Source organism: Cryptomeria japonica, chromosome 4 (genome assembly GCF_030272615.1).
Source record: "Cryptomeria japonica chromosome 4, Sugi_1.0, whole genome shotgun sequence".
NCBI classification, from domain to species: domain Eukaryota; kingdom Viridiplantae; phylum Streptophyta; class Pinopsida; order Cupressales; family Cupressaceae; genus Cryptomeria; species Cryptomeria japonica.
The window spans coordinates 669,172,035-669,194,688 of record NC_081408.1 but is presented as its reverse complement, the minus strand read 5'-3'; the positions used below and the strand labels follow the sequence as shown (position 1 = coordinate 669,194,688).

The 22,654-nt window shown below is 37.9% G+C and overlaps 1 protein-coding gene across 1 annotated transcript in view; it reads right to left on the bottom strand.

The window, feature by feature from the left end:
• Nucleotides 1-4,571: 4,571 nt before the first annotated feature.
• LOC131061838 (methylthioribose-1-phosphate isomerase) overlaps nucleotides 4,572-22,654 on the bottom strand; it is a 75,551-nt gene continuing 57,468 nt past the window's right edge. Inside the window, exons 5-9 of the mRNA XM_057995679.2 lie at nucleotides 6,509-6,651; nucleotides 6,306-6,411; nucleotides 5,552-5,690; nucleotides 5,134-5,402; nucleotides 4,572-4,980 (exon numbers count right to left, since the gene is read on the bottom strand). Of these exons, the coding sequence (XP_057851662.2) occupies nucleotides 4,912-4,980; nucleotides 5,134-5,402; nucleotides 5,552-5,690; nucleotides 6,306-6,411; nucleotides 6,509-6,651 (726 nt within the window). The 3' untranslated portion in view covers nucleotides 4,572-4,911. The remainder of the gene's footprint in view (nucleotides 4,981-5,133; nucleotides 5,403-5,551; nucleotides 5,691-6,305; nucleotides 6,412-6,508; nucleotides 6,652-22,654) is intronic.

Genomic DNA, 22,654 nt, shown 5'->3' with positions numbered 1-22,654 from the left:
GTTTTGTCCCACTAGGATTTCTCATTTTCTCCAATTGTGAGAGTTGCATTAGTTTGTACATGAATACTTGATCAGGCCTTTATTGTCGAGACTCATTCATGCATACATTTGGCATTCATATTAGCTCTTTATCTTATCCCTAAGTTAATTTGAAGGGAGGGGGGGTGTTGGAGTAATCAGGACACTTAATCTAATTATTTATTAATTAAGTCCTTTAATTACTTTTTCACTTAAGTAAAACTTAGGTGCTTCTTACGTTAGAGTTATGTCTTTCTAGGGTAAGTTCTCTTGGTGGTACTTTAGTAAAGTTGTAGTTGAGTTTTATTTAGCTCCTCTTTGCTTTTCTTTAGTTATAATTTTAGGATTAGTGCATCTCTTGCTTTCTATAAAGCAAGCCTTTGTTCATTGTATCTCCAATATTATTGTATGGAATCAATACAGAATTTCCAGGTTGTTATGAAGCATATTATCTTAGCTTGATCTTTTTTTTGTGATAGGTGTTTTGCTTGCAGAAGATTCTTGGCTCATGTGGTTGTATCATCAACTTTTACAAAATTGACATCAAAGAAGTTTTGTTCCTTAATTTTTGACATTTGGGCAATGCATTTTATGATGGTATGACTAATTTTATAAATTGATGTCCATACTAGAACAAATAGTGCAAGTGAAAAAGGTGGATTAGTCTCTACATAGCAAGTGATATCCAACAAGAAGTGGAATACAAAAGAATGGCTACTAAAAAAATGATGACTCAAACAGATGAAGCAAGATTCGTCAAGTTAGAAGATGTAGGGAGCACATTTATAATCATTAGGAACATTGACAACTTATAGAACATTGTGGAGGCTATTATGAAAAATATGTTTACATAAAGGACCATAAAGCAAATGAAGAGCTCAAGAAAGAGAAGTCCCAAGCATATGAGAATGAGCAATAACATATCAAACAAGCACCTCCAACTCTACCTCCATTTTGTATATAAAACCAAGGTTAAAATGCTACCAAATGAATGCAATGTACATATTTAAAAATCTAACCATTGATTGGCTAAAAGATAGTGGATTATATTTAATCGTTGGTGTAGTAATTGCTCATGATTACATTTGAAATTACTTAACATACATTGATCAATTCTCATAGAAAATAAAAATATAAACAAACCAATCCTCCCCACTTACCCACATATGCTTAGTGATCAATTTCCATGAAAAATAAGAGCCTAAATAGCTTTGTTATGGAATAAGGAAGTCAAGAACTTGCCCCAATGTAAAGTCCTCTCCACTACTCAACAAGATCAAATAAAATATCATTTCTTGTGAATAATAATATCTATATTATCGGTTCATGTTAAAGGCCTAAGAAATAAATAAATGGTGAGAAAGAATGTATCCTCAATGTGTCACCCAAAAGGTTTCATTAAAATTTTGATGGGGCTTCCAAGGGCAATCCTAGTCTCATTAATGCAAGTGTGATCATCAAAAGTAAGAGGTGCCTTTTGTGCATGAGGGATCCCTTTTCCATGGTTTTCAAACTAATAATGAGATAAAATGAAAGACGATTGTCTCAAAATTGAGATTTGCATCTTCTTTGGGTTTAAGGCATCTTGTGGTTAAGGGTGATATCATTATTTTGATCAAGTGTCTTTATAAAGGCCCTTGTCTATGTTGGAACATTTTGAATAGCATTGTTATCACACTATTATTGAAAGAAAATTGTGGCTATTGATCTATTGTCTAATATTGAGGTGATGCAATAACCTTTCTTGACCATTTTGAGCAATTCTAGAGTATCAAGGATAAGATTGGATATAATATTATCCTTTGACCTTAATTATTAATGGTTTTTCCTTAAGTGACTAATATTGGTAATTATTCACGTCTAAGGGAAATATATTGGGCATGTAGGTTGTTTGATGTGCATGTAAAGAATAGAAAACTTCATGTCCACATATCTTATTAGATTTGGCATGTATTCATGTTGTGTATTCAAATGCTTCACCTATTATTATGGTCACTACTTGTTTCTTTGCTATCGTTTGGCATTTGCTTAAAATGCACTTGGTGACAAGTATCATCAAGTACATCAATTAGAGATGCTATAGAGGGGATTCTTCATCATGATGGCCAAGCATCATAGCATTACAAAACCTCATGACCCTTTTTACGAGGTAAAATTTTAGATATGCAATTTTTAAGTGCAATGATTGTGTAACTCTAGGTTTTGTTAATGCTAGTGTTGGTGAGAAAGTCTTATTGCTCAAAGACATCTATTTGTGAAGATTTTGTTCAAAAACTCGCAATGGTTGTTTCATTAGTTGAGCATAGGTTTTGGCTTATTTATCTTTTGCTGTCTTCTTTGTTCAACAATGTGGATGTTGTGTAAGCACCTAATGTTGGAATTATGACAATTGATGAGTTATATTCCTTGCCCTTGTTGAAGGATTTTAGTTTTGCAAGAAAAGAAGGCTTATATTTGTACCTAGGGCAAGTGGTGGAAAACCTTATGGCCACCCAAATATCAAGGGTACCTTTAGTTTTTGAGAGATTTTAATATTCCATGGATTCAAGTTGTTTGAAGCAATCAAAACAAAAAGTGGAGCGATTCTACACGGTCAAATTCATTACTCTTGTTGCTTCTTTTGTTAGTTTGGCCTTAAAGGGTAGACTGAGTGGCAAGGGTTCAGTTGTAGTAGAGGAACCAGCTAGTTAGGGTGTTAGCCCTTTAGTTGATGGGCGAAAGGGCTGGTGATGTGTAAGGTGCGCTTTGAAACAGGTACCTCAATCCCACACCAAGGACCAAGATGTGAGAATTGCTAGTTTTGGGTTTGGTATTGTTTAATTGTATTGTGTCTTCTCCGCAAAACATGTTGTAATTACTTGTAACATTTAGTTGTTTGTTTGTTGTGTCTATGCTGATTGTTGTTCTATTTAGTCTTGTTTTAGATTTTGATGTTCTCAGCCTACTAAATTGCTCTGTAAAAGGGTTGGGGCCCTAGTTTCCCATTTTATCTTATCAAAAACAATGGAAACAAATCTCAATGCAATCTATCACAACAAAAGGCACAACTTACTGCACACCATACTGCTATAAAATTTATGTAAATATTCTACCAACAGAACAACTAGCAATAAAAATTACTGATAAATTTTATTAAAACTTCAGCGATTATTGTTTAAATGAATAAATCTACAATGATCTTTTTTAGACTTTAATAACTGAACCAGAGTACTTCAATATCTTTAAATTGTTATAGAATCATTCCTTTTATGAGAAAGATATTACATCCTTATAATATTGACACTGTTATTGCCTAATCCTCATCCGCCATGCCCTGTGAGATGCCCAAACATTTCTTGTGTCATGTCTTATTAAGCACGACCCTTCAAAATGATATCTGTTTTTCCTTGAGATGCTTAATTATTTTCTTTGTCTTTTCTCTGTTGATTTCCAGTGCCTGTTTCTTTAGGACCATTATTTTACTTACTTTGAGGGATCACAAATTTCAGTGCATCTGTGCATTGCCAAGATACAATATAATGATTAACCAAAAAAAAAGAATCGACTGTTGCATTTTAAAACAGAAAGCTACTCCTGAAATAGCATTTCAAGCCACAGAAAGCCATTACACCTAGTTCCAATGCTTATAAAAATATGTAACCCAAATAAAAACAGAGCCGATAAGAACTTTCACAAGTGGTAATTATATAGAGATGCAATGAAATTGTTATGCCAGTGTCAAAAACAGAGCCTGAAGTCCAATTGCAAAAAACACAAACAAAACGAAAAATCTTCGTTCTGTTTGTGTTTTTTACAATTGGACTTCAGGCTCTGTTTTTGACATTGGCATAACAATTTTCATTGCATCTCTATATAAATAAATATATGAAAAATCCTTTTTCTTTTGTTTGTGTTTTTTGCAATTGGACTTCAGGCTGGTTTTGACATTGGCATAACAATTTTTATTGCATCTCTATATAATTGCAACTTGCGAAAGTCCTTGTTGGTTCTGTTTTTGTTTGGGTTGCATATATATATATGAAAAATCCTTTTTCGTTCTGTTTCTGTTTTTTGCAGTTGGACTTCAGGCTCTGTTTTTAACACTTGCATAACAATTTTCATTGCATCTCTATATTAAGAAAACTTGTGAAAGTCCTTGTTGGTTCTATTTTTGTTTGGGTTGCATATTTTTATAGATATTGGAACTAGGTTGCATATTTGTAGCTTGAAATGCTAGTTCAGGTGTAGCTTTCTGTTTATAAATGCAACAGTTAATTTTTTTTTTTGGTTAATCATTATATTCCATATTGGCAATGCACGGATGGACTGATATTTCTGATCCCTATATATATACAGAGAGAGAGAGAGAGAGAGAGAGAGAGAGAGAGAGATGTTATGTAAGTTTAAAAATAGAACCTCAGATCTAGATATAGTGACATTATTAGCTGAATGTTCTCCATCAAACATTGCTTCATCCTTACCATGTACATGGCAGGAAATTTACTCCCTATTGCTCAGGAAGAAAAGGCAGGTATGGATGCCATAAGTCCCTAACAGAGAGAGAGAGAGAGATGTTATGTAAGTTTAAAAATAGAACCTCAGATCTTGATATAGTGACATTATTAGCTGAATGTTCTCCATCAAACATTGCTTCATCCTTACCATGTACATGGCAGGAAATTTACTCCCTATTGCTCAGGAAGAAAAGGCAGGTATGGATGCCATAAGTCCCTAATCCATCGTCCATTCCACTTCTTCAAATGAACAACTTCCAAAATACAGTAATACTTCAGTTCTTATAACTAGATTACATAAGCTTGGATTTCCCAGCATGAAGTTCCTTCAATTCCTTTGATCGAGCATCCAACTACTTACATTTAACATATATCCAATGATAATTGTCTGCTCCCTAATTCAAGAAACATTCTCTATGAACCCCTTTATATCAAACACGGAACTTTGATCCTTCTTTGTAATGATGCCCTGTTTACACAACACATATAAATATTATACTCAACACATATATCATAGTTGTACTTTTGCAATGTATCAAATGAAGAAAAACAAGTTTCAGATGAAATTGTAATTTTTCAAAAATGGCAGTCTTTTCACAAAAGAGTAGATATGAAAATGTACCTTTTCAGTTATAATGGCTGAGATAAGATTTGCAGGGGTAATGTCAAAAGCAGGGTTCCAAACAGAAATCCCAGATGGAGCTACTTGTTGCCCTTGGCCACCAAGAGCATGAGTTAGTTCTTTTGGTGACCTCTCTTCAATTATTATTTGCTCACCAGTGGAAATAGAGAGATCCACTGAGGTCAGAGGAGCAGCTATATAAAATGGTATATGATGGTGGAAAGCCGAGAGTGCCAGATTATATGTCCCTATTTTATTTGCTGTGTCACCTATGAAAATGTAATACCAAGTTAGAAAGCCTTAACCTACAAGAACACCAGTAGGCCAATCATCTAATGAAATTTAATCTGATGAACATCAATTTTAACTATCATAGCAAAGAAATTGCAGGATACTAATAGTAATTATAATTGCATACCATTTGCTGCAATCCTATCTGCTCCTACAACTATTGCATCTACACGACCTGACTTTTGCAATGCAGCTGCTGCAGAATCTGCTATAAGCACTGCTGGTATATGATCATGGACCAATTCATATGCGGTGAGCCTTGATCCCTGGAAGAAATGAAACAAATATTTAAGTAAATAAAAATCTTGATATTGAAATCATAGGCAGTAAATTTGTTCAAGTATGAAATTTCAATTAGACACAGAGAGTTGCTCATAAAGTTCACCAATTTTCAGTGTTTGAGGGATACAATGGGAAAGTTCCTTGGGAAGAACATTAAGAAAAACTCATCTGTTGCATTCAAAAATCAAAAAAGTTTGCAAACCAGGAGTAGCTGAAATAAAATATTGTGAAATTTTCCACCTAATCTCTTCAAAAGCAGTTAGCCTATGAACTTGTGAGCCATAAATACATTCTCCATGTTAAGAGAGGACCCTTAATCACATAATAACCAAAAACGCCTCTTAAACATCAAACAAGCTCAGTTGGCAGGTGGAAATTACTACATATGCTAAAGTAGATGACTTTTCAAATTGAAAAAATTAATGATAACTTTTCAAGCTGAAATGGTAATGATAATTTTTCAAGTTATATTGATTATTAGAATTTAGATACAAAAAACATTGAACAGTTTTCTCGAAATTTTTTTACATGAAGTGAGTTCTTAGACTAAAACTTAAGAGTTCACTATCAGAGACTTACTAACAACCATCCAATGGTACCTGGTTGAATGGTCTGGTTTCTGTGCAAAAAGCAGTCTCTAACAGACCCTCAGAATGTAGTGCACGAATCACACCAAGAGCAGTACCATATCCAGCTGTTGCAAGGCTGCCCACACATTAACACATCACTAAGTCACATGAGAGTCGTGCAGAGTTCACAAAGAAAGGGATACATCAAACATATTAATGAAGTTCTGTCATACCTTCCAGTGTTACAATGAGTCAAAACATTGAGGTTGTGACTTTTATTGGTTTGGTGTAGAATAAATTTAGCCCCATGTAAACCGATTGCTTTGTTAGAATTCACATCATCTATCAGCATTTTTTCAGCAGCTTCAATATAGACCTGTACAGAAAAGAAATTCAAAAATAAAATTAGAAGAATAAATTAGCAGTATATACTATATTCATACAAAATGTTTTAACTTGACTATCCATAGATGATTGGACCACAGCAATACTTTATATCGTTACTAACTCAAAAAGTCCCTCCTTGTGAATATTCACCACCCATTCCTCTGCTGATCTTTCATAACAAGTACTTGTGTTTGTATTAAACATAAACCAATTACTGCTTGCCTCACTGATCAGCAAAAGATGGATTCATCACCCATACCAGCCATCAACGTATAAAATCAGGAAAACCAACACTAACAGATGTAGTATAGGGTACTAGATATAAAACAAAGTGAACCTGAAGAGAAAACCTTAATGCCATGCAAGATGTAGTAGATGGTACTAGATATAAAACAAAGTGAACCAGAAGAGAAAACCTAAATTCTATGCGGGTCCCTTCACAGTTGGAAAAAGATACTCCAGACGATAATGAAGTTTTGAAAAGAATGAAAAAGTCACATCAAACGTTTAACGAGATGGAGAGCTAGAATGTGAACAAATTCACTATGCACATAGGAAACACAGATGGGCTTTTAAAACTGTGAAACCAAAGAAACAGAATCTATCTCCTACGTTACAAGAATCTCTTTCCTACGGTTCACACATCCACAAAAATTACTAAGATCACTGCCAAGTTGGAAACTAGCATTGTGCAGGTTCATAAGTTCCTCCTAAAACATATGACCAAAGAAGAAGACAAAAATCAGGAATTTGCTAACATGAAATGTGATGCTCTGGAAATAGAAACACCAGGTGTACACCTGTTACAACATCATCTTTACAATAATATTTTGATAAAGTAAACATTCTCAGACAGGCAGGAAATGTAATGAAGGTGGTAGGAATTTTGAAAAATGTGATGCAAAACATAAAAAGAGGAAAATATAAGATGCGTTGCTTGAGAGTTGATCATCAAACAATTTTCAGTGAATTAAAAAATGTTTTGTATCCTAGTTATCTCAAAGCTTTATAGAATGAGCATCAGATTGTCAAACTGTCAATACCTGGGACCAAATTGACCTTAATGACAAAAACAAATTCTGGACTAAATAAATATTGCCTTGTCACAGCTAAAAATAATTTGGCAGAAAAGATCCAGGAATTTTTAAAATTACCAGATCCTTAAGGTAAAACTAGATATGTCATTTAATGAAACCCAACAGTTGAGATGCATAAGAAAGATATGGATTCCAAGTATAAAGCAAAGCTGGAAGAGGCTATGAGGCTATGACATGCAATGAGAGATGGAAGGTCAACTGTGACAATCAAAAGAAATCGGCAGCTTTGAGCAAGTAATCTATGCACAAAAGTTGAGAACAGAAAGTTAAGGCATGGATTGTTGATATGAATACATACCATCAACCACCATCATAGGACCTGTGCATAGTGCAACTGAGTTATTTAACATACCACAAATTGAGGACATATAAGAGGGTATGGAAAATATTTCACACGGTAATACATTAATGATATCCTCTTTCCAACCAGAAACGTCAACAGAGGTGAATACAGCAGGGGAATAGGTTCTCAGCTACAACATTAAGATGGTGAAGAAAACAAAACTATAATGCTCGCCACACCGCAGCAAACAGCTAAGAATCATGAACATTCTCTCAAAATCTTAGTCTACTCATGCAGCCAGAGATCATTGTTAGGAACTGAAGACAATACTTTGATAAAGAACTTTATTATAGGTTTGAAAAGACACCACCAATGGATTCCAGCTATGCTGCTCTTTGTGGCACTGTTTGGTATGCATACATTGACCTTAAGCTTTTTACTTTTGTAATCACATCCTATCTCCAATAGTTGATCTCTATATATGTGTATCATTTACCATAATTATCTAAGCTTTTAAACTTAGAAGAACAATTCAGCTCAAAGCAACTTTTTAGTTTCCAGCAACCATTAGGATGGGAGTGAAACAAATGCCATAACAAACTTTTATGTTCAATAACTACAGGCTAAAACCATTGAAACAGAATCCCAAGCAACAGCTAACCCAACACGACTAAAATTTAATGCCAAAAGTTTTCCAGGTGAACATTATGGACATTAGCCAAACACCTCACTAACTGTTCTTCAAACGTCACTTTGCATCCCAACTGTGGGAAATGCAGTTCCAAGTAATGCAATGATAGAGGAAAGGTATAGAATATCTAAAGCTCTCAAACTTATTTGGTTAATGGGTCATAGAATACTCCTATAGTACATTTGGCTCAAAGAAAATCATAGCATCTTTACGTCAGACAGAATAAATAAAACATCTAACAAATGTATCCCCCTAGTCATGACACCTTCACCAAAGGAGATTTCAGATATTGGTTAACACTTTGCATTTTGTAACCAGCTTCTTAAGGACAGAGATGCCAATATCTATGTAACTGCGAAGACCTACACTGAATACACACAGGAAACAACCCAGAAAAAATTAACAATAGATTTTTCTTATTTTATCTTTCCACAAATATTTTCATTCATTGGACATCTACTCTACCAGCCGGATACAACTTACTGGGCAAACCCAACATGTCTGAACTCTTATGATGTTCATTAACACTCTGCAACATGCAAAACTGAATGCTTTGATGATCCTAGACACTTTGCATAAACCTGATGTTACTCTGCACCATAAATACATCCCGAGGGTTTCTGCCTCAACAAGAATTCAAATTGAAATGCCTGTAGACTTCTGTCTCCAAGCACCCAAATCTGCTGAAGCAAAGCACCCTCCTGGGAATGAAATTGAGTTTTTTGGCTTTAGTTTTCAAAAGATGCCTTTTCCTTTTCATCCTGGTGCTTCCTATGCTCTCATTTCCTACTCCTCAATCAGTGGCAGTCACTCCTAAATCAATGGCAATTAACTGCTTAGTCTACCCTTCAACAATCGTGTTAACTAATAGGCACTGAAATACTCAGCCGCTGCTCAACTGGAAGACACAAGGGCTCAGCAACCTTATTCAAAAATGCAACATGCATTTCTAACTGAAAAACTGAAAATAACTAGACTAATCTATAAATGCTGCTCATACACTGGCCAAGCACTCAACTACAGATTACAAAGGGGACATTACAAATCCTCCCTCCCTGAATTTACTTGCCCTCAAGCAAGACAAAGCAAGGTGATCTAGGATGGCAGCCAACTCCCAAGTGGTATACTCCCAAGGCACACCTTACTGTTGCACCAACATCTGAGTCCATACACAGTTCCTCAACCGCTTCTCTCTAGTTCCAAGTATCTGCTCAAGCACTAATAAATAACTTTCCTTCATCATTGAGAGATGGAGGCTTAGCTGAAGGTGTTAACTGTTGTACCGCTGCTATTTTCAAGCTTGATACATGAATATTATTGTTAATCAATCATTAGGAGGAAGCTCCAACTTATAAGCCACCTCATCAATGCATTGAACTACCATGTAAAGACCACAAAAGTGAGGTTTGAGTTTTTCAACCCCACCCTATGGGACTGCAATCAAAGGGAATCCATGTCCCCGCCTCAAAAAGCCTCCATGAAATACTTGTCAGTATAGATCTTTTGCTGATTTTGTGCACATTGAAGCTGATTGTGTAGAGCTGTCAAAACCTACCTAGTCTGCTAAATGATATCTACTACTATAGGTACCCGTGTTTCAAGAAGCATAAATTCCAAGAAAGTTGATGCATCATATCCATACAATGCCATAAAAAGGGTATCCATACAATGCCTTAAAAAGGGACATCCTGATTGACATGTGATGGGCAGTATTGTAGCAATACTCCCCTGGGTACAGCCACCACACTCAAGCTGTTTGTTGATGATCAATAACAAAACTTCTCAAGTACCCTTCAACACATTTGTTCACTGTCTCTATTTGCCCATTCATCTAAAGATAATAACTAGTGCTAGGTGTCAACTTTGTCCCCAACAACCTGAAAAATCTTGCCAAAAAGCACTCATGAAATGTGCATACCTATTGTTAACTACAATGCATGGTTCCCATGCAGGTAAAAGATCTCCCTGAAGAAAACATCTACAACCTATTCACTGGGGATTGAGATAAAGTGTACAAATTTTGTCAACCAAGCTACAATCATTAAGATAAAACTCTTTCCTCCCACCTGATGCAAACCTGTAATGAAACCCATGGACACAGATTCCCACATTTATGGACTAATCAGAACTATGTTGTGCCAACAAAATCCAGGAGGAGGGGAAAAGACAACTAAAAGCCCAAGAATAGAAAGTTAGGCCTGGTGCATAGGGCCCTATCCTTTATAGTGGGCTGTCAACTTGTTGATGTGTATTTTGTACACGACCAAACATAGAATAAAATACCTAAAGGTACCTTATCCTCTCTTGAACAAAGTTTCCCGACTGCTGATTCCATCCTTGATAAGTACTTTAAGCAATACATTTCATCATGTTCCTCTGTCTCGTGGATTCGACACTGCCCTGGCCTTGCAAACTCGGACAATCTGTGGGGATGAAGCTGTGTATCCAATCTCCACCAAAGTTGAGGAAAATCAACTTGTTGCTCCTCATTAAACTGTTGTTGCTCCATTGAGAAATCTTTTCCTTTTTTTTTATTTTTTGATTTTTTTGGATTTTCTATTTTCACTTTTTTTTTGGATTTTCTATTTTTCACTTTTTTTTGGATTTTATGTTTTTCACTTTTTTGGATTTTCTGGAATAAGAGAGATCTTGAATATCTCAGATTCAACTTGAGAGCTCAATTGGTTCCAGCTTGCTTCCTTCTTTTCGCAAGTCCAACTGACGACCCAACGATCACCTTCCTTCTCTGTATCACTTTCATTGAGTGTTGAAGATGGCTTTCCACTGATCTTCCTTGTATTCAAGAGATCGCATTTGTTGTTAGGCACTGCTAATTTTGTTGAGTTGTTCAGGCGTTTATCGCGATCATGCCCTCCTTCTAGCACCAATTCTGCTCCCTCTACTTCATCTTCATCAATGATTTGGGCTAAGAAGACATCCGTGTTGGTCAAGAAATCTAAGATGTGCTTGTCGTCTTCAAAGACTTGAAAGTTGGTGATGTTATCTGGGACTGAAGGGACTGAGGTCAATTCTACTGTGAACTTCTTTAATCCCTCCATAGCCAGTGGTACCAAAGAGCTGGCGGCTTGTGCAAGGGAATTAGCCACTTGATTCTGATGTCTGTATATGGACTTGATGTTGAAGGCCTCAAAACTTTCAATGAGATCCCAGACTCGATTCCGATATCTAGTCAGCCTTTTGTCATGGCACACATATTGCTTTCTGATTTGCCTTATTACTATTTCTGAATCTCCATATACCTGCAGTAATTTAGCTCTCTTTCTGATAGCCAACAATAATCCATGAAACAATGATTCATACTTAGCCACATTGTTAGTGCAAGGGAACTGTAGCCTATGGGCGGCAAGGTAAGTTTCTCCTGCCGGACTGATTAATTCGAAGCCAGCTCCAGATCCTTGCTTGGATTTAGATCCATCGAACTTTAATGTCCATATTGAATTCTCTTGGCCCTCTGGGCTTTCCACTGATGTGTCGGATAGAATTTCATCTTTTGAAGAACTTTCAACTTCTGGATTTTTAATTTCTTCTACAATCAATGTTTGTGGGACCCTCTTGTATACTTGTTCTAATGCAGTCTGGCACAAAGCACAAGATAATTTTGAATGGATGGCATTATGTATCCTACACCAGTTAGGGAGGAGCAGATCTTGGACGGACGCCAAATTGCCAAGTTGCATACTTTGTTGCACACTCTTGTGGACAAATTTTCTAAAATTTTCAAACATTCCATCATCATCCTGGTCGGATCCTTGGTCACTTTCCACGACAATCTTTGTGGATTCCATCACTTCTTGTCGACTGTCTTTGTCTTGCAGGTTCTGTATCATCAAGACTTCTTCCACTTTAGGTTTGTATGTCACTAAATCAGTCTCTAAGAATAGGACTTCATTATCTTCTCCATACTCCGTTATCATAAGTCTCAATCTCGGAATACTGTCGATTTTGATTTGGTTTGGGACTCCTCTCCAAGGTAGCCACATATGTGCAAAGTCCGTTGACACATATCCATTCAACTTTCATGACCAATCTCTACTCAAAAGCATCCCATATGTGTTGGGTATATCCACAATTGATATGTCTATGAAATTTTGAACCCTTGGGTCTGTAGCCAATTGCATGTGGATATTGTTTAGTTCTCCCATGACCAGAACTTTTGTCTTGTCTAATTGAGTAACTTTCCTCCTGGTAGGTGCAGGAGTTATTCCCAGCTTCTGGTAGACAGCCAAAGGCATCACGTTACTAGAAGCTCCTGAATCATATAGACAGTTGTGCAATAATTTCCCAAAGATTCTGACTGACAGCAGGAACGGGGCTGGCTCATCTTTCCCTTGGTAAAGAATTGAGGAATCCTCATTGCGTTCTTGATTCTTCACTTCATTGTTCTTTGAATTGTCACTCTTTTCTGACGTTTCCTCTTTTGAATTATCTGTATTCTTTAGAGGCTTTCCTTTCTTGATTGCATCTTTCTTAGCCGCAACCCCCTTTTCTGGAAGGGTCTAACTTGTAGTGAGACTTTCTTTGACAGTGGGTTGAGTTTTCTTAGCCTCGTCTCTTTTGAGCAATACCTTGCCTTCCAACATGTATTCCTTTTTAGTTGGGAAAGTAACGGTCTGGACCATACATTCATCTTGTTCAGATTGTTGCTTGCTATCAGCTTTACCTTCAATTACATTAACGGAGGCCTGAACATTGTTAATTACTTCTTTGGATGTATTCTGAATACTTGGCCTTACTGTGTTTGAATCACTCAGACTGTGAATCACAGTGTCTTTAATTTCTGATACCTTCAGTAGTTCATACAGTGGGAGGGTAATTTTAACTTTCTTGAGCTCTTCCAATACCAAGATAGCCAGCCTTTTCATCTCATCTCTTGGCGGAGGAGGTACATTCCTTTGCCTATAGTCTCGCATATCTTGTGGATACTCCGGATTATTACTGGCTTGGGGATCTGGAGGAGTTGAGAAATTGTTTGGAGGGATCGATGTTGTCAGAGGTTCTTGATTTCTCTGATTCCTTTGGTATACCCTCGGACCTACACCTCCCGAGGACTGGTGGAATACTTCTTTTATCCCCTCAACTAGGACGTTGTTATTCAAAGGTGGGAAATAATACTCTGAGTCTTCAACAAGTTCATTTGCTGATGCAGGTGGAAACTAGGAACCAAGAGGTACCATTGGTCCATTAGCCGATTCTGGTGGAAATCTCCCATTCTGAGTTTGGTTATTTTCTCCTCTTGGTAAATGTTTGTAGCTTTCCACGACCATGGCTTGATCATACCGGGTAGTCGGGACCATTTCATATCCTGTTGTAGGAGGATTTTCAGGTGGATCATTGCTTTGCATCTCCTGCTGGAATATGTCGGCTAAAATTTTGAATTCAGGACACTGCAACTAAGAATGTTGATTTGTATTGTGGAGTCTACACCAACTGGACAAGGCCGCCTCTGCTAGAAACACTTTACTGGTAGGATGATTTTCTTGATTCTGTGAACTCGATGGGTTGTCTAATGGCGTCACCACGTTTCCATTATTAGGAGTTGTATTCCATGTTCTCCTTCTAGCGCCAATTTTGTTGATGTGTATTTTGTACACGACCAAACACAGAATAAAATACCTAAAGGTACCTTATCCTCTCTTGAACAAAGTCTTTGAATGCTGAAGATGTCGTGAAAAGGATCAATCGAGATGACTTCAAGGTTCTTCGTTGTAGGATCTCTACGTGTGGATAAGCACCAGTGGTCGTTGTATATGCTGTTTCTTCAAGGGGCCTTACGTACTTTCAGAGAAAGCTTGTCTGTGTTACTCTCTTTTCGACTGCAGGAACAGGATTTTCCTAACACTAATAGATTCTCAAAAAAATGTCAAAAGATAAGGGTTTCAAGGAAGGAATGCTAATCTAATCCTAAGAATGACTCGATGAAGGCTAGACTTGGTAAGATTCTACCAATTACAGTATCGCCAAGAAATTACAACTCTACTGGAATTGATGCGATCTTCTAAGGTGATTCAGTAACTTTCAAATCATCAAGGATATAGATACTATCATAGAGATACATATCAATACTTCCAAAATGATTGAAATTTTAAGCAATCTCAATATTTCCAGTTGACCACACAAGGCGTCCTTACAATCAGTAAGAAGCTAGTGGTTTGGAACGTGAATCTCACCAAAGATCGAGCACAACACTTAGTCCTTCAAATTTAAACGCTATTTCAACTGAGAGTGATTCAAGAAAATAAACAATCATGAAGATAGCCACAAGTATTGCAATAAAACACCATAACTTCAATATTTTATTGATCTCAAAGCCAAATGGACAACAATTGTTCAAAATTCTTTCTTCACTACTCAATCTTACTACACATTAACTTTTTTCTCTCTAAGCTCCCTCTCTTCTCTAACTTCTATCTATATCAAAAATGAAAATGAGTGAGGGTATATATAGCATCTTCAAATACAATGAATGGCCCAGATCGAAAGAAGATCAACGGCTGAGATTTTGACACCTAAACCCTAAATAGGTTTTGTTACAAAAAAGGTCCCCATTTAGATAAACATCATTAAATGCATAGCCAATAATTAATTGGCACAAATATCGAGGAAACATAGACCAATAGGAATTAAGCTGCTACATCATCTTATAACAACTTTTCATCTAGAATGTTGTTCCCTTTCCTATGCTCTTTCCTAGCATATTCAATGAATCTGGACACAATTCCCTCAATCTCAGCAATGGGAATTTCAAGAAGATTCTTCAATCGTTCTTCCAAGTGAAGGACTTGATCAAAAGCAGTGAGAAGAGTTGTCTCCCATCCAGGTTCAAGCTCTTTGGTTTTCTCAATCAGGAACATAGTAGCGAACATCTGATCTCATTGCTTATCTATGATGATGTTCTCCCCTTTGCAAAAGATGACTTTGACTTTCTCCTCCAACTCTTGAATGTCCACATTTGTCTCAATCTCGATCCGCCTGTCAAAAATGGTACATAACACTTCAAACACCTTATCTTGAATTGGATGAATGATACCTTCAACTTGACTGCATCTGGTATTGATGTCATCAAAAAGGACCTCTTTCATCTGGAGCAGAGCTGACCATTGTAGGAGATTATGGGCTCCTCCATCCATTATCCTTTCTTGTGCCAAAATCCGTCCTGGTGTTTGTCTTATCACTTGTAAGACAGGAATGATAACATCTCTAGTGTGAGTGAATGCAGCTACAGTTATCATTAGATTATGAATAATCCCAAGGACCTGGATAGTTCGATGAACTGTCTTCATCATTCTCGTTGCAAATTCGACGGCTACCGTGTGAAATTTATCAATCCAAGAACCCATAAGCTGAACCAAGCTCTTGACCCTTTCTGCCTCGCCTATTGATTCAAGAGGGAGTGCTTGTAAAGGAGATATTGCCGGATCCTGACGTCTCAAGGGCTGATTGAGATGACTAAAATAGCTTCTCCAAGCACTGACCTCCCTCTCAAGCTTCTTATTCTTTACCATTTCTTCTTTAAGTTTGTCTTTAAGTGCTTTAAATGAATCGGTCGCTTCTTCCATTGCTTGCTCGGAGGTAAGTGGACCAAGCTCAAATGTTTCTAAGTCATACTCATCTGCAAGAATCTCACCCTCATATTTGTCCACTACTGGTGTAGCTACTTGCAATTTTCTGGATCCTGTCTCATCTCTTATTACCTTGGACATTTTTGTGGCCTTCTTCTTTTCCATCACCTCTCGAGAATTTCCTATAAGGCTTTCTAAATCAAATACATCTTCTTCCTCTTCAACCACAACTACCCTTGTTAGTCTCTCTTTTAACCAATCTGGAATGGCGGATCTTGTTTCCCTTGTATTTCTTTAAGCAGTGGTCTATCCTCTCGGAAAGGAGATGTCGCTTCATCATCATTCTTCTCTTCATGTAGCTCATTAGCATCAACTTGGGGAGATTGACTCGACGACTGCTGAGGTATCTGTCCCTTTTCTTGCTTGTCATTTTGTACCATGGATTCCATAGACTCATCAATTTCATATACCATCTTCTCCTAATCTTCTCCTTGACTTGCCTTCTTTTCATGTCGAGAAGATGTCCTTGGTGGGTGATCAGGATTGGTTTTCTGCTTCTTCCTGGAGGGTTCCCTTTTCTCAGGTCTTTCTTTCCTCTTTGAGCCCTTGGGATGAGAAGTATTCTCACTTACACTTGCTTCTCCTTCCTCTGGTCTTGCTTCCAAAGTGAATGTCATTGATACATTCTGCTCTTTCAACTTCTGATGCTCTACATCCACCCATCTGCGAGTGCAGGATAAAACGGGGGCCATCAAGGCTCTCAAGTCTAAAACCTCGGGCTCATTCCAATCTATTTTCACTTCCTTGTCCTCTTTCTCATAAGATGACTGGAGGTATCTACCATTATCTTGGGCTTGATCGGCTACTCTATAAACTTTGCATTTCCTGATGAGATCTAAGGGTAGCCGGGAATGCATCCTTCTTTTAACCTCTAAATCACCTGGGAGATTCATCCAAAAGTCCTCCACCTGAGACTCATGCTTGTACTTCTGCCGACTGTCTCCTCCATATAACCATGAGGATCAAAATTCTCCCTCAAGGCAAAGAATGAGAATGAGTATAAAGATAATTCCTTCTCTGCATCCTCCGAGGCTTGAGTGTTAGGACACACCTCAACTGAATTCCCCAATATGATGGGCACGAGAATTCCATTTCCATGGTTGTATCTGGATGCCTTCGCATAAGCTGCCAACTGTCTAGTCACCTCAAGTAGCACTATCTTGTCTGTTGGGTATCTTGGCAACATGTAGGGAGGTGAAGGACACCCCTGAATTCTAATGTATGTGAACTTTTGAAATTGGATTAACCAGGCGCCATACTTCTTCACAAAGTCTTGTGCATCCAGAGACAGACGATTGTGAATCCCACCTTGCAATATCCTAGTAATGTTCATCGTGAATGTGTCATTGACTAACTTGTAGTCACTTCTAGGCGGATGATGCAAATGAACATAAGAATCACAAACTCTCATTTCTCCGGGTCCTCTTCCGATCACTCCTCTGTGAGGTAGCCCTGCATACTCGAAACTCCTAATTAACCCAATACACCACATAGGATCGATTTCCAGGAGGAGTACAGAGATTTGATAACTTTGCTCAATCGAGTTACAGGGGCTCCTCAAGCCTCCTTCTTCGAAAAGTGGATGTTCTTCTTCATTCAAATGATAGTCCAAGGAAAAGGAATGCTTCATTGGGCCAGAATTATTAGCAATTGTCTGGACGTACAGTTAAGAAGGCTAAGATGTGCACCCCAAGATCTGTTCATAATACATTCTTCCTCGGACAAAGTTGGCATTCCAAACTGGTTTCCGACTTGATTGATAGCCATTTCACATACTGAGCAAGTAAATTCAGAGTGAGGTGCATTATGAATCCTACACCACAATGGAATTAATATGTTCTCTAAACGCGTTTCACCATTCAAAATGAGCTGACTCTCGATCATCCACAAGAAGCTTAGAAGAGGATCTTTGGTTTCTGGGACACTGAAATTGCTTTCTTCTGTTTCTGGCCTGGGGACATCCCAAAAGAAAATCTTTCCCTGCGCTACCGAATTCAGGAGAACCTATGAACAAGACATTGCTCCAGCATCTAATTGTGAGAAGGATCAGTTGTATGTTGATGATACAAATGCACCCGAGGAACAATGCATTACAGTGGTTAGCTCGCCATGCCTTGCACCTGAAAAGGAATATCATAAAACAAAAGTTGAAGAATTAGTTGAGAATACTCGAACAGTGATAAAGGAAGATCTTGGAGTTGAACAAGCAATCCAAGAAGAAGAAGACTCATTCCTTGAAGAATTCTCATTTATACTACAAAAGGAGATCCCTGAGAGTGAAATACGAGAGGTTTCAAATAGTATCCTTGAGGAGGACAATCAAGTTGGTATATTGGACAAAGAGCTACAAATCATCATAAGTGAGCCCAGGTATGAAGAACAATTTAAGGGGGCACTCGAGGACGTCCTCACTCTCATAATAGTTGAAGGGGTGTTGAAGGATCTTATAGAAGAAGTACAAATGGAATCACTACCAAAAAATTTTCAAGATAGGCAAGTTACTGTGAGTGATATGATCCATCATCAGCTCCGACCTCCTGAGACTATGCTTGAAGACGAGACATCACCTGAGATTATCTTTGATCGACTAGAGGAAATGTTGTTTGAGGGTCAATCCATCAGGGAGTGCTTGGTTTTTGAAGATATGCTAACAAAATTTCATGAAGATGCCTAGTTTATGCAAGATATCTCAGTGAAAACAGAGAATCTTGAGCTATTCAAAGGGGTGCTGAGCTTGTTTCAAGAGGAGCTTCCAAATCAAGATCAACATACTACAAATGCTCGTGGAATGATTCATCACCAATGGTGACCTCCTAAAGCAGCTGGTGACCTCACTTCCGACAATGCAGTTCCGTCTGAGCCAGAAATGTGTCAGGTTGTCTCTTTCCTTAATCCTAGCCTTGAAAGTTATTATGATTTTGATTACGGGGATCTTGGGAAAACAATTTGCATCTAGATTGATCATGGTCCTAACGAATTACCTCAGTTGATCATTTTGAGTGAAAATTTGCCTGAGTATGAGATATGCATGGTGAGAGTTTGCCTTTCTGTATTTAAGGATGAATTTGCTCGGTTGAGAACTATCATGTTTGCCATGCTCTTGTTGCACAACCTGAGAAATCATGTGAAGTCATGTACATATTTTGCTTCTTTGAGTCGTGTCCAGTCTGGGAGTTTTGTATATAGCTTTTAGAGTAGGTTTTCCTTTTGTGTGTCTTAGCTTAGAAGTTTTTGAGCCTTGTTCTTAATTTGCCTTGAGTCATTTGACTCATGATCTTGAGTGGCTCAGATAGTTTAGTTGTTTGCCTTCTTCAGGAAGTTTGCTTTTGGTGTGCGCTTTAGCTTAGTTTGCCTTGGGTCAGTTCATCAGTTGTTTGCTTTAGTTTAGGTGTCTTGAGTGGGAGCCTCCATCTTGTGAGAAAGGCGTCTGTGTTGTTGCTCACATACTGGCAATATCTTGGATCTTATGTTAGACTCATTTCTTAGATATCTATTCATGAAGCGCTCAGAATCCGAAGTTGTTCCTCTCCAACTTTATCATCTGATCAGGACTTGTGCTTGACTTGGAAGGGAATCGTTTTTTTCTGTATCTTGATGCCGACATCTGTTGATTACTATATCTTCACACATTAATAGACTCCGAGTCATTATGGTTTTCAGGCAAAGCTGTGATTGGTGAAAAATCTAAAATCTGACTTCAGTGCCACCGCAATCCTCAAACCCTAGTAAGCTTCACTACTTACGAGCCAAAGGAATTGATGGAATGAAGAAGCAATATCAAAAGGAAAAAATGAGAAAATGAAAGAGAAAAATCAAGAAGAAAAAAATGAAATGAAATATCAAAACTGGCTAATGGGAATATACGGATAACTCCATCGGGGCTATGGACGCCCGGCTGGCAATGGAGCAATGTTCGTGAGCTTGCGGCAATAACCTCGTCGGGACTATGGACGTCCAACTAGCAGCGAGGCTCTATCTAGGATGCTTTTGAGGTTCAGATAAACTACGTAGCTAATCACAGGGGAACCCGGAGATCATAACTGTCTTGTCGAGAGGAATGAATACACTTGCACACACATGCGTAATCAAAGACTAGGCATTTTGATTTGGTTAGGGATTCTTCTTCTTCTTTGAGTATACTTTCTAGTCACCTAATAAGTTGGGTTGAATCTTTTGGAGCTTCTAAGTGTCAATTGAGTCTTTATCTCTGAAATGTTCAGGAACATTTATTCAAGGTGGCACTAGATGTTGTGACGTATTCACACATCGCCCCATTGCAAATGGGGACCCCTGCTTTTTGCTTTCTAGGGTTTGTTTTATAGGTCTTTTAGGGTTTTGTCTGTTAGCCTTTGTAGGATGAGTGTTGTCGAGGGGATCGTTGGATTACAGGCTTTGCTTGAGCCAAGGTGAGTCCACAGGGCCCCAGAATTATGGTTTCTTTGAGTCTTCCTTGGGGCCTGGTTTTGCTCGTTGCTAATTGTGTCTTGCTTTGTGAGTGAATATCATTCTTGAAGGCCCGAGCTAGGACGAGTTGGTGGGTGATGAAGTCTGAAATGTCATCCTGATCTTCAAATGCCCTGAAATTTGGCTAAGCCTGGAATGCCCTGATCCTGAAATTTGGCTAAGTCTGGAATGTCCTGATCCTGAAATTTGACTAAGTCTGGAAAACTGAAGAATCCTCCAAAAACTAGATTTGCAATATAACTCCTGGAGGTCCGAAATCACTCTCAAACATCCTAAAAGTATATATGGAATATAACTTAAAGTGTTATATTCCATAAAATGATCCTGACGGAGAGTCCAAAATGTCAAATTTCGCTCCTGACCCTTCCAAAGGGTCCAGAGCGAAATTCTCCATAAGACATTCTACTTTGACCAAAACCTAGAACTAACGCATTCCCAAGCTTGAATGAAGGTAAAAACGCTTGTTTGAATGAAGAAATGTGAAAATGAAGTCAAGGATCCAACCCAAAAAGTGATTTTCGCTCCTGACCCTTCCGAAGGGTCCATAGCGAAAATCTCTCTTAAACACATTTCTTGCCTTATTTGGCCAAAATTTGATGTCCAAGGCATGATGAGATGGAGTATGAACATGTTGAAATCCTTGGAGATGATTAGAAGATTGTGAAAATGAAGAGTTCTAGCCAGGATAGGAAATTTCGCTCCTAACCCTTCCAAAGGGTCCAAGGCGAAATTCCTTATAAACCTACCTTTTGACCTTTCTTGGACATGAAATCTTATTCCTAGGGTGATGAAGGACGAAATCCTACCTTGCAAAGAGGTTTCATGTTTAGAAAATGATGATTTTGGGTCAAAAAATGAAAATTTCGCTCCTGACCCTTCCAAAGGGTCCAGAGCGAATTTTCTCAAAACCTCTTTTGCTATCAAGTTTTTTGCTAGGTCAAGTGTGGGATGAGGCAAAATCAAGAAGAGCATGCCTTTAAGAATGACTTTAAGTTGTTAAAGACCATGAATGATGAAGGAATTGAACCTAGACAAGATTTTCGCTCCTAACCCTTCCAAAGGGTCCAGAGCGAAAATCCTTGAAAACATTGTTTTTTCAAAATTTTGGGCAAGGCCAAGCTAGGACAAGGGTGTGAGAAAGCATTTGGATTGCCTTAGAATGAATTTTGGTTGCCAAGAATGCAAAATTGAAAGCCTAATGAAAATTTCGCTCCTGACCCTTCCAAAGGGTCTAGAGCGAAATTTCTAAAATTCCCCTTTTTCCTTGCAATTCAAGATAAGATTTTGGTTTTTATACCATGGGAAGGAGAAAGACAAGATGTTCTATGCCTTGGAAGTGATTTGAAGTTGGAAGGATGGCAAGATAGCCCTAAAACAAGATTTTCGCTCCTGACCCTTCCAAAGGGTCCAGAGCGAAAATCCTAAAACCTACCCATTCCTTTCAAATTTATGCTAAGACAAGGTTTGACTAAGGTAAGAAATGCCCTTGAGACTACCTTTGACTTGATGTTGGTTTCCAAAAGTGATGATTTTAGGCCAAAGGAGGATTTTCGCTCCTGACCCTTCCAAAGGGTCCAGGGCGAAAATCCTAAAATCTCCTATTTTGCCTTGCAAAACCAAATCAAACTTGGATTGGGTGAAAGAAGAAAACTATTTCCTAGCCTCGTGAGGTGGATTGAAGTTGGAATAATGAAAAATGAGCTACAAAAAGAGAAAATTGCTCCTGACCCTCCCAAAGGGTCCAGAGCGAAATTCATCTAAATCACCATTTCCCCTTTGTGTCAAGACAAGATTTTGATTCCTAAGGCATGAAAAAC